At 40.0% G+C, this 12,500-nt stretch overlaps 1 protein-coding gene and 1 long non-coding RNA gene across 5 annotated transcripts in view; one reads left to right on the forward strand and one right to left on the reverse strand.

Moving 5' to 3' along the window:
• The window catches only part of LOC137984366 (endosome/lysosome-associated apoptosis and autophagy regulator family member 2-like), a 22,297-nt gene that overhangs the window by 8,773 nt on the left and 1,024 nt on the right, over positions 1 to 12,500 (reverse strand). Inside the window, exons 1-8 of one of the 4 annotated variants that reach the window (XM_068831541.1) lie at positions 11,101 to 11,237; positions 7,757 to 8,016; positions 6,093 to 6,340; positions 4,902 to 4,994; positions 4,177 to 4,294; positions 2,524 to 2,709; positions 1,579 to 1,865; positions 270 to 625 (exon numbers count right to left, since the gene is read on the reverse strand). In XM_068831541.1, the coding sequence (XP_068687642.1) occupies positions 270 to 625; positions 1,579 to 1,865; positions 2,524 to 2,709; positions 4,177 to 4,294; positions 4,902 to 4,994; positions 6,093 to 6,340; positions 7,757 to 7,916 (1,448 nt within the window). In that variant the 5' untranslated portion in view covers positions 7,917 to 8,016; positions 11,101 to 11,237. Of the gene's footprint in view, positions 1 to 269; positions 626 to 1,578; positions 1,866 to 2,523; positions 2,710 to 4,176; positions 4,295 to 4,901; positions 4,995 to 6,092; positions 6,341 to 7,756; positions 8,017 to 10,676; positions 10,818 to 11,038; positions 11,238 to 12,500 lie in introns of those variants that run through there. The other 3 variants (XM_068831540.1, XM_068831542.1, XM_068831539.1) reach the window with 3 other exon arrangements.
• The window catches only part of LOC137984368 (uncharacterized), a 7,046-nt gene continuing 1,764 nt past the window's right edge, over positions 7,219 to 12,500 (forward strand). The window contains exon 1 of the long non-coding RNA XR_011119119.1: positions 7,219 to 7,376. This is a non-coding gene — a long non-coding RNA (uncharacterized lncRNA). The remainder of the gene's footprint in view (positions 7,377 to 12,500) is intronic.

Below are 12,500 nucleotides of genomic sequence, written 5' to 3' on the forward strand. Positions count from 1 at the left end.
ATTTGCTTTTGATTGGATCAAGTGATTATTTGCTGCTGTGATTGGCCAAAGAGATTCCTCTGCTCGTGGTTTTACGGCATACATGTCAAACGAGCAACAAGTGTCATGTTTCACAAAGAGCGGTGCCAAAGAGTGCTGGAGCCAAGCTTTCCTTCCTCACTGATTGGTGCCTTTGATCAGGAAAATCCGACAATCGCAAACCATCAATCAAGCGTTTACCACAGTGATTGCATGGAATCAATACAAATAACAATAAAATGCAATTTTACCTGAAAGTATAGTTGCCCTTTTTCAGCGGAACGACGTGTGTCATAATTTGGCCATCTCGTTTCGTTTCGTGTCCATAGACATAGCGGCCTTTTGGTAGAGTGCAGTTCATTTGCTCTTGTAAAGAACCGTTATTCCACACTTGAAATTCGAGATTGCAGTCTTTCGTTTGAGCAAGGTGCTCGCCACGAACAGCCTTGCGCGGAACTCCTGTTAAATTACAGGTCACCGAACAATTGAACATGATTTGTCCCAACCACTCGGACACTACTTCTACCTTGGGAGACTGAAGAACGGTAAAAACGTTCCCCACAACACGCTCTGTGCGGATGTCGCCACCCGCTGGTATCCATCCACCCTAGAAATTTAAAAAAATTGTCAAGAAGATATCAAAGAAAAAGAGAAATCATTCAATACGGTTCCACCCTTGAAGCAGTCATGCAGAAGTGACTTAGCAGCTTGTCAGTGGAAATAAGAGACAAATTTAAACCTGAAGTAACATAATGAGAAAGGTGTGTCTTTTGTGGATCGACAGGGCACCAGAGGTATATATTTCAATGGCTAAGAGATCAAAGAAGGAGGAAGACATGGAAGGATAGTGTATTCCACAGCCCAGGCTCCATTTTTGGGATTTTTTCAATTATCGTTCTGACCAATTGCAGCAGGTGCCAAAAGCGTGACGAACCAATCAGAATTCGACGAACTAACGCGCAAATAATAAAAGTGTGGGTTAATACGCATACCCGCGTCCAAGCAGCGATTGCAAGCTTGGTGGAAAAAATTTGAAAGACTTTTAAGGCGCTGTTACACTGTGGAATTTTTCCGAGCAACTTGTCTCGCAACGCAACGCCATTGCGAGACAAGTTGCACGAATCACTGCCCAATGTCATATACATGTACCTTGCGACGGCCGAAAACGTAGCGAGACCATTTGCAGAAACGGTTGCAGAAAATAGAATTGAGTTTTACTTTCCGCCACTTTTGCAACGATTTTTTTGAGCATTGCGCAGTGTAACATCAGTCCATCAACTTGTGTCCCAACAGTTTAAGGAACCAGCCAATGAAAATGCTTCTTTAACCTCATGTGATCATCAAAACGACACAAGTTAAATGAAAGGTTTCTCAGTGAAGTAACACCCGTGAAGCAACTTGTTTCGTAATGTGAGAACGTTTGTAGAAATGGCGTTGTGAGACAAGTTGCACGAAAAATTGCACAGTGTAACAGCGCCTTTATGCCAATCACAGAGCGTATTCATCGCAATCAAGCAGTCAAAAGCCACTTACTTAGTACTGATCGAGTCTTTCACTTACCTCCACACTGCAGTCACCATAACACATAGGACTAAAGCCCTCTTGTGATAGTGTGTTATTTTTCCAAATGTAGAAATGCTTTCCTCTTAAAGCAACAAAACCAGCTTTGCATGCCTGACAGGTCACGCCATCACTTGAAAAACTTCTTTGATCACATGGTTTGCACTGTGCCTTGCCATCTTTTTGAATTATCTGATATCCAGGCTGACAGCGACACTGAATCTGTTTCTTTTTAAGCTTGGAATAATCCTGGTAGTTGCAGAGAAGCCTAGGGCCGGTTTTGAAACCTAAAGATGAAAACAATTGAAAAGTAGCAGTGTCACGGTGTTCACGACTTTAGGAAGAAAAACGGTTTTCTATCGATAAAAAAAATCATCGTATAGTACCAATATTTCAGCATTAAAAGGATATTTTGTCAATCTGTGAATGAGGGCAAAGAATATTGAAAGGCACAAATCAAGTGGAGGGTGTAAACTTGGCAGGTATGTGTCGCAGGTTGAAATTTAATTATAGCTGGAAAACCGCTTAAAAGAAATATAAAGCGATAGACTTACCGTGACTGTTACATGAATAGCTAACCTTAGGCCTAATTAGGCCTAAAGAAAGGTTTTTAGGCCTAAGGTTAGCTATTCATGTAACAGTCACGGTAAGTCTGTCGCTTTACCTTTGTTTTAAGTGCCATCGGTTTTCCAGTTATAATTAAATTTCAACCTGCGACCTGTAAAACATACCTGCTGGCATAATCTGCAGGTTGCAGGTCATTGTTTCACCATAGCTGAAACAACCCAAACCTTTACAAATGCTAAAACTTAAGGCCTAAAAAATACCGTTAAAGCCTAAGGTTAGCATTTTTGTAAAGGCTTGGGTTGTATCAGTCATAGTAAAACAATGACCTGCAACCCGTACTTTACATCCTCCACAAATCAAGTGAGTGAATGAACGTACCCTTAACTTTAACATAGGTAGGTTGTAGAGTTGTTGTACATGTGTTATTTGAGAAACACGAACAAGTGTCAAGGTTTCCAGGAACCTCAATGAGGTCGTCATCGGTACAGTTTGGTAAAGGGAGACACTTTGATGCTCCTAACATTGCATAGGTGTCTGGTGGACAGATGTCACATTGCTGCTGACCTGGAAATATAATTGGCAAAGTTAAGCTTCATAAAAACAACGGTAAAATGAAAGGAAAAAGCACCATGCAGTTATTAATCAAAAGACATGTGTCTGTAATAAGTAAGTATACACTGAAGGTTGAGTATGAATAAAGTCACTGAGAAACTTTGCCTTTCAATTATACACCTTATTCCAAAATGGCCGCCATTTTAGTATTCTTTTGTTTTCATGCAAATTGGCCCTTATAGCCTCCTTCAAGGTTAAATATTCTTCTGAATTTTACGTTTGAAAGTGAGCTACGCAATAAGGGCCAATTTGCATGGAAACAAAAGATTACTAGAATGGCGGCCATTTTGGAATATGGTGTATAAACCTGTGAATTAGCAGCAATCAATATCATTCAATCTGATGTATTCTAATGTTGCACAAATTGCACTGCCAGCCTTCTCAAAACCGGCCAGTTGACGGCTCAATGAGCCGCCTCCTCAGAAAGCTTGACCGTCTCCTTCCAGTCAGAAAATGTCGGACAACACATTTTTAGCTCGAACGTGAAGTCACTGGAGATATTATAAAAGCTTGAAAAAAGTTTGTTTCACATACAAATTCGCGTCCGCAATATTTTTTGGCGTCGCGCACATGAAATGTTTATTTAACTAACATTCCAGTATTTATTGTCAGACTCCAAGCAAGTGTCAATTCCATATGTGAAATTTCATCACTTTAAATCCCCCAGATTGCACTAAATTGCATCTGTGAGTGTCTAAATTTAAAAAATTCCCTAGGGAAGCATGCCCCCAGACCCCCCTAGAAGCTTGTGTCCTTTGGGCACTCGCTTGGCCAGGGGTGCCTATACCACCAAACCGTCTCCGCCTTCCTTATGACCTGCTCCCGAAAAATATTTTGAGAAGGCTGTACTGCATTCCCTTTCTCCACCCCCAAGAATATGCCCATGCCAATTTCACAGTTGTTGATTCATGTCGAACATCACTAGAATGGTGACTACTTTCTTCAAAACAGGTTGTCAAGAAGCAGGTTTATCAAGGTGTACACAACCCCAACCCTACATTTCTGTGGTTATCATTCACACGTGGCCCTCAATGGGTTTTTTCATTTTCCAAAACTGAATTTGGGTGAAAATCAATCAAATGATTTGTCCTGTTCACTTGCATGGTGGCAGTGGAATTCGTCATGGAAACATTTCATTGCCGTCCACACACATTCAGTTTTGAAAAAATGAAAAAAAAAAAACCTGTTGAAGGGTGCATGTGACTGGTAATCACTGTAATGCTATATATTTTCACCGTCTTAGTAACGTTTTTAGGCCTTAACTTACATGTACAATGTAGGTCCGCATATATATGTTAGGATAGCACAAGCATTACGCTTGTTTCAGCAGTGGCGTGAAACAGTGAGGTGTGACCTACATAAAAGAACTGTCCCACAATTAAGAACAGCTAATGTAGGTCTCACAAATGTTTTACTTACCTTTCTTGGACTGATACTCAAAATAGGAGCATGGTGTGCAATTTGAAGCTCTCGCTACATTGCTATAGTGACCAGGGGGGCACTTTGTACACCTTGCATTTGATTCATCTGTGCCAACCTTAAGAGGTAAAACAATTTTAATGATTCTTCAAGTTAGAAGACTTTCTTAGCACATTATGCAAGAGCACTTTATAAAAGGATGGTTACTGATAATCCATTGACGAGCAAGGGACTGTAACAAGTATAGTTCTGGTCGATGCCATGAAGACAACAAGGAAACATTCATGACATGAAGAGTCATGTTAAAGTAAAAGTAAAGTAAAGTAACCATAATATTTAACGTCGATAACTCGTAACAGTAATTCAACTGACAAACCTGAGGTCGACGGTGCTCTCATTTTACTCCCCCCTCTCCATCAGTGCTCTGTTTTACGGGTATTTAAAGCTACTTAGCTACACGGAAAGGAAAGAAGTCAAAACAAGGATGCGAGGTCCGGGAATCGAACTCAGGACCTCTTGCACCAAGGCCGCGCACTAACCGACTGTGCCAGTAAGGCATAAAGATAACCGCAGAATTACTCGTGAACACAACAAGTTTCTTTTAATTGCTTCCCTCGATCACTTGCATTGTTACACTGATTCCCTCTCAATTAGAGGCCTATCTAGGTACGTCACGTTACTACAAGTCAAATCAATGCCAATGCATAATGCAAGTTGTCACTTACCAAGGTTATAGAGCGAATAAAAGCCCTGTCTACAAAGGAATTTCCAAAACTATAGCATGACTTCCGATAAATCCACTTCAACGTATGAGTGCCCTGGGAACAAACATTCAGTTTCGTCCATTATTCATTTCTTAAATTGTGATGGTGATTCGGTTGACAAAATTTTAGGAACAAAAATTCATTGATACATTGAAGCCTCCTTAAATCCCTTTATTTAACCATACTGGTAGTTCATCAATAACAAAACTTGATCAATGCATCCCAACACCACAACGATTGTGAAAACAAGTTGCATTTCCAAAATATGGGTAGGGTCGTACCTCTTGTTGAACAGTATAATAGACCATTTCCGAGTTCATGTCTGCCTCCTCATCAAAGCGAGTCTAAGTGCGAAGTTTTTCTTATGAAAATTACCGTAGTTTTCATTCATATGTAAAGTAGAACTAATTATCATCACAAAAACTTCGCACTTAGACTCACTTTGAAGAGGAGGCAGACATGAACTCGGAAATGGCCTATTTATATTTCATTGGCTGTATAGTGTCATACTTCCTATTGTTTTTTGCGCTAAATACATAGTCATCTTTGTTTGTTCTATTGTTTTTTTGGCCAATCCTGAAGACCGCTCAATGAGGTACAACACGACTCCAAAATACAGGGATGATGATTTCATGCAAGATTTCCATTCTATGTCAGGGCTGGACATTCTGCGAGCCAATGAGTCATGCGAGCCATGCAAATTTCGCATTTCAGTCTAAGCACCCATTTCAAATAGCGCTGATAAACTGTTATTAAGTTTAAGCACCCATTTTAAAATGGTTAGCTTTCAATAACTGTGTGATTCGCATGTTGACTCGCCATCTTGGCTCGCATGCCTTGCTTGACTCACAGCCATAGCTCGCATGCCTCGCAGCCATGGCTTGCATGCCTTGCATGCCTCTCTGGCTCGCACATTGTCCAAATTCTTCTATGTCCCTACAATGTAAATAAAGGCACATCATTGCTAAAGGTTGCAACGACTTCTTTTTTCTTACCCATCCAATCAAAAATTGCACCGTGTTCCACAGGGTGCATTAATTAATAATAAATTATTTACTTTACATTATTTTCAAAATGTATTATATTTGTTCCTGTAATGGTGCCTCAAACTTTTCCACCTGTGTAAGAGCCAAGGCAAATGAATCATCTTACTGGTTCTAGAAGGTACGTCTTTGTGGACCACCGAAACACGTTTCCTGCATAATCCAATACTTTGTTGTTATTAATGTAGAATGCAAGACCATCACACCCAACATAATATCCTCCACAGTTTCGGCTGTCCACACGGTAATCAAAACTGACAGTGCTGTTGGAGAGGATAAACTTTCTGGTTATAAGCAACACAGACGTCACACATCTTGTCAATGAATTATCACCAGATTCAAGTGTGTAGCTGTCCCCTGCCAAACGAAAAACAAAAATTACAGATCATTGGCTCATTGACGGCGACAGCAATGAGAACTTCATCTAAAAATATAAACTCGCGTTATTTTAATCAGGGTGTGGTAGTCCCTAAAAATGACACTGGTCAGAACAGCGCTTCATTTAGGGGAGAAAATGAAAATTTCTCTTAAAGTGCTGACATTCTTCATAAAACCTCACGTGGAGGGGCGTCTGGAAAAGCCGGAATCCGGAATCAGAATGAACGTTATATTACACACTTTAAACTGCAAAATTGATTTTTACGGATATTGTTGTGACAACAAAGTTCATACCACTGGCATCACTCCTTTTTTGCACGGCTTGAGTTACAAGAATGATTGACATCAAGACTCCTCCTTGTCCCTTGGTGCAGTTTAAAGTGTGTAATATAACATTCAACTTTTTTAGCTGAAATAAAACAACTGGATATCATCAACCTTCATTGTTCCGGATCCGGTTCCAGATTCCTGCTTTTCCAGACGCCCCACGCAGAGCCCTACTCCATGGAGTAGCCTATTGAGCACCTGGAGTAACCCTAAAAAATCATTTATTGGTCAAATTAGATACTTTATCAACATAGTGAAGCATTTAGATGCACATACCTTTATTATTTTATCTCGAACTTTCCAGCTCTCTGATTGTTACAGTTCGATGAAGTTCATGAATTGGCCGCCATCTTGAAATGTTGTAGGTACTTCATGTATGCCTCATTGTAGTGTTTTTATTTTTTTGTATATTTAGACAAATATTCACTCCCGCATACCCATAATATACCGATGTACTGTATGATCCTGTAGTGTGCAGTGTTTATACTGATGAAATTACTGTGTAGAAATAAAGTTTTCCATTCCCTTCCATAAGGATATATATGGGCACACATGGCCCTGAAGTCTCAAAATAGACTATAATAATGGATACACGAAATACCTACGAAACTTAAAGATGGAGGCCAATTCGTGAACTGCATCGAACTGTAACAATCGGAGGGCTGGAAAGCTGGAAATAAATATAAAGGTACTGGTATGTAAATCTAAATACCTCACCATGTTGATAAAGTATTTAATTTGACCAAGAAATGATTTTTAGGGGTACTCCATTTTGGTACTCTATAGGGTACTCCATGCAGTACGGCTCCGCATTTTGTCCTCTCCCATTTAACGTTGTTGTTTTTGCAGCAAGAAATGGCAAAGAAATGGACAAAAGTGAAAAGCGCACATGCAGGGTGTGCAAAGCTATTGCTTTAATGCTCACTAAATATACAAATTAGTGACACTCTCGTTGCAGTCCCCGTTGTCATTGCTTAAGTACCCCAATATCAAAAGAAATGTGACCTCAATGTTTGTAAACAAGAAATATCGCTATATTAAAATAAAATCAAGGCAATTTATAATTACCACTTGCTTTCCAATTATTGCATGGTCTCTTGTTAAAACTGCGTGCAGCATTTTCACAGTAATTGATTATATTGGATCCTTCAGGAGGTTTTGTGCCATTTTCAGTCCAACTGTCCCAGTCACTGATGACTTCACCTCGTGGTCCAAATTCACCTTTCATACAGGGTCTACAATCTTGAGTGTTATTGATGATTCCTTCACCTGACCGACAGTAACATGGTAACCCATGTATTGGCGTAGGGGGAAGAAAACCACCCTTGCTGAAAATAATAATAGAAGCCGGTCACTGGCAATATACTGCTATCTATGTTGTCAGAAATGTGCCTCTGACTGCTGGCTTTCACTCAAACCCTTGGCATCTACTTCAAAAGTCATTGAAACCCCTGGAAGGTAAACAAGATTTATCCAGAGATGTGTGCCACGGGTGGCAGGCGACGGGTGAAAGAAGTAAAATATGGCTCAAACAATTCATTTTTTATGTCAATGGTTACTAAACAATTGGTCTGGCGGTTATGCATTGGAAATTTTCTGGTATGTTTGTGACCGACATATTCACGACTTGCAGGCATGTGACACACATGGAATGCGTGTTTCGCTGGTAACGGTGGTAACTGGAGGTCCATTTTAACTTTCAAGAATCATCATTCATCTTTTCCTCTCTACCCACTACCCACTACCTGCCAACCACCACCCACGCCACCCGTGGAAAAGTGCTGCCGTGGTCGGAAAACGTCATACTGAGCACCAAGGAACGGTAACTGGTCGTTTAGCCCCCAACTAGCAGTCAATTAGTCCCAAACTAGAAGTTGATTAGCCCTCAAATGAACCTTCCTAAATTTTCCTTCTTCCATTCTGTTTTACATGGTTCACATGTCACAAACACCTGAACATACATAACAAACATCGTACTTTATACAAACAAATTTGCGAACCAAACGTCTTTATGTTAAAACGAATTTTCACAACTGACCCAGCCTTTTTATTGCAATCACGGACACTCCACATGAAGAACATTAAAATGTAAACTTGTGGTTTTATAGCATAAAGATTATTGTCTTGAGAATGATGGGACTTCAAGCGTATAATCAAGAAACACAATTATATGAGGTTCATATCTGAGATTCATATAAGTGGTTTGTGAGCGAACCTATGAGGGAGCTTGTTGGCAGCAGCGGGTCTAATCTGCAGGTCGCAGGTCACAGGTCGCAGGTCATTGTTTCACCAATACAGAAAGTATCCTAAACATTCTTAAAAGCTAACTTTATAGGCCTAAAAACTTTTGCTTAGGCCTAATTAGGCCTAATGTTAGCTTTTAAGAATGTTTATACTTTCTGTATTGGTGAAACATTATGACCTGCAACTTGTGACCTGCGACCTGCAGATTAGACCCGCTGTGTTGAAATATATCAATAGACGGCGTAAACATATTGATTTTAAAAACTTTTCTAATTGGACTCTTTTCTCTAATTGATCCAATACAAAACCTGCAAACCAACAGACAGGTTTATTTTGATCTGACTGCTTGTATAAAGACTTGTGAGAACCTAAAGAGGGCCATTCGATCATACGATCTATGACTATTCGCAACTACGATTACTTCTTGTTACTTCGATAACTTCAATTTCAAGATTGTGGCTTCTGCGCAACTCATCAACGGCACTGTTAGCGAAAATCCTGCCAGGCCCAGACAACAAGGCATTCAATGCTATAGCTGTTTTCGTTGGAGGCATTGTATGTGCAACACTGGTAAGTACTCTCTCTTCGTTTGTTTCAATGTCGGGTTTCATGGGATTCTGAAATTGTGGACCTCTCCCAATCTTTTACCATTCGCACTTTTTCTGGACGCAACCTGTCAGCAAAGTTAGGGGGGAAGCGCCGATGAAAAAATATAATTCCTGGAATTCTTGCCTGCCAGAGGAACAATCGATGTTGTCAACGTGGCTAAATTATTTCAAACGCAATTTCGGGAGGCAGTAACTACAATGTGCGCATATTTAAGTTATACATTTACAGCGATAGATTTGCGATAGGTCCCAGTCTTGGCGAAACCCAAAAATTCTGAATACTAACTGCCCCTCCCCTTAGATTTTCAGTTGATCTCGATTTGTGTAAAATTTGTTGTCTAATCTTGATATTTGTTTTCATTAAATAGACGTTTCACAAGAAGAGTACAGGGCAGCAGTCCGACAAGCCCACAGCAGCGCACTGAAAAGACATGATGGGGAGTGAAACGAAGTAGGCCTCGTACAGGAACATCCATGAATCTCTACCAAAGTGATACACTTGGAAACATCATCGAGCATTTTCTCTAAAGTGCAATAAAACATAAAAGCCCACTAAATGCACCGTTCATGATCCCAAAATGGCCATGCCTGTTATGTATGAGAAACTGAACCATACTACAAAGATTGCTTGTAACTTCACTTTCTTTGCTTATTTTAAAATTGATAAATGGCTGAAATTGCAGGAAAAGTGCTAAAATTGCAAGATTTTCCATATTTCCATCAGAAAATCGACCGGTTTTTTAAAGCCCACATAGACTTGGAAAAAAACCTCTAAGACGAAAGAACAAAGCGCCACGGTCCCAAAGGACGTCTATTGTCATTGCTATTGTTTTCTTGAAACAAAGCAGCGTACGCATAATGAGTAGGGACCTGTGCGGAAATCTTGCCGTTTTTAGTGTAATTTGTGATCCCATACCAGCCAGTTTACTCCCTTTGAAAGCAATGGTCTCATATATAAGCCGCACCCACAATTTTGAGCCATCTGTTTCAGCATTAAATGCCGCTTATACACAAGTTTTAACGGTAATCTCAAGGTGGCTCCCTAGAGTATTTACGAAAATACCCTCACTACAGAGCACGAATTACAAAAGAAAACCTAATTAATTTCTCTCAAAGTTTTCCCTGTAGAGACTTACCAGTATTGGTAACAATATAATAAGGCTTATTTTTTTGGTACAAGGAAGGATTACGTTTTTTGCAAACGTTGGCCGTGAAGCACTTATATTTGAACAGACTTAACTGATTTGAGTGTAATGTGAAGTGCTAAGTTTCTACCCCATATAATATTATATAAACCATGTGAGCATTAGCCCTACTGATGGAAATGAGCCCACACAAGGACAGAGAAAAACTCTGACCAGGGTCAAATCAGTTAAGTCTGTTCAAATATAAGTGCTTCACGACCAACGTTTGCAAAACCGCAATCCGTCCTTGCGCTTGTATATGTTCATTGCCGTGACTTTAACATCTCAGTTCCCACAACCTGCTCTGGTCTGACCTTGCAACTCAGTCGGTAAAGCAGCGGTGATCTAACCCGAAGGTGGTGGGTTCAATTCCTACCCTGGTCAGAGTTTTTCTCTGTCCTTGTGTGGGCCCATTTCCATCAGTAGGGCTAACGCTCACATGGTTCATATGGAGTAGAAACTCAGCACTTTACATTACACTCAAATCAGTTAAGTCTTATTTTTTGGGTGTCAATTTTCGTATTATGGCCATTACCGTGGTAACATCACATGTTATGACAGGCAGATATATTCCTATTTTTGGCCTAAATTCTTTGATATTTATACTTTCCTTAGGTGGATTTTTTTTATTCTTTGCCATGTTATGGACATGATATTGCTTGACATTTTGAAGTGGTAAAAAGTCAAGGTCGTTCAGACGGTTTTGCCAATATTCTGTAATTTGTCATTTTTCTAAATATATTCGATTAGCTCTGACAGATTTTAACAAATATATGGTATTTGATAGGAACTGCATGGATGTGGTTAGAACTGAGCCAATTTTAAAAAAAATTATTGTGGAGGAACGCGAGAAAATTAGCAGTTACATCACATCTTATGACAGGCAGACAATGGAAATTAAGGGATTACATACTAGGATCTTTGTTTTCATTCTACGGAAACCAAGACCTCTTGCAAACAGTGAAAATTACGGGAAAGAAACCTATCAGACATAATAAGATTGACCATCCCCGGCTTTCGCTTACCGGTATATTTGTTTGCGTGACTTATGGCTAAATTGTGGACTTGTTTTGATACTGGAAGAAGAATAACAATTGTATAGTGACAAAATCATTCCTGCATCGTATTTTTAGTGGTTTAGACAACCAGAGGGTTATTCTCTGAACACAGTGTGTTTCTCGTTATTAATGTTATTAGGTGGGTTCATACCGGAGCTCAAGTATACTTAAGATCGTCCATGTTTACTTACCGTGATGAGCGTTCATATTAGAATTCAAAGTATGCTTTCAACGCAATTGTGTTGTCAATCAATTTCCCGCCGCACAACATGCTTGATTGACGTCCGTTTCCGGAATGTGTTTTGATAGTAGATAAGCGAGCTCGTAAGGATGGTCTGAACTAGACTTGAGAGTTTACTTCGGCTTCTTTGAAGGCAATAAGTTACCATGGCCACAAAGTAGACTACTTGAGCTGAAATTAACCCTTTCAGCCCCGTGGGGTTCCCCATTGAGGAGTAAAATCGTCTGGCGTTAGACAGAGTAAAATCTATAAGTGGCACTATTGGGAGTTAAAGGGTTAATGGGGACATAGTTTTTGAGTGAATCCAGCTGTTGTTAACCCTTTCAGCCCCGTGGGGTTCCCCATTGACAAGTAAAATCGTCTGGCGTTAGACAGAGTAAAATCTATAAGTGGCACTATTGGGAGTTAAAGGGTTAATGGGGACATAGTTTTTGAGTGAATCCAGCTGTTGTTAACCCTTTCAGCCCCGTGGGGTTC

Source organism: Montipora foliosa, chromosome 14, assembly GCF_036669935.1.
Source record: "Montipora foliosa isolate CH-2021 chromosome 14, ASM3666993v2, whole genome shotgun sequence".
NCBI lineage: Eukaryota > Metazoa > Cnidaria > Anthozoa > Scleractinia > Acroporidae > Montipora > Montipora foliosa.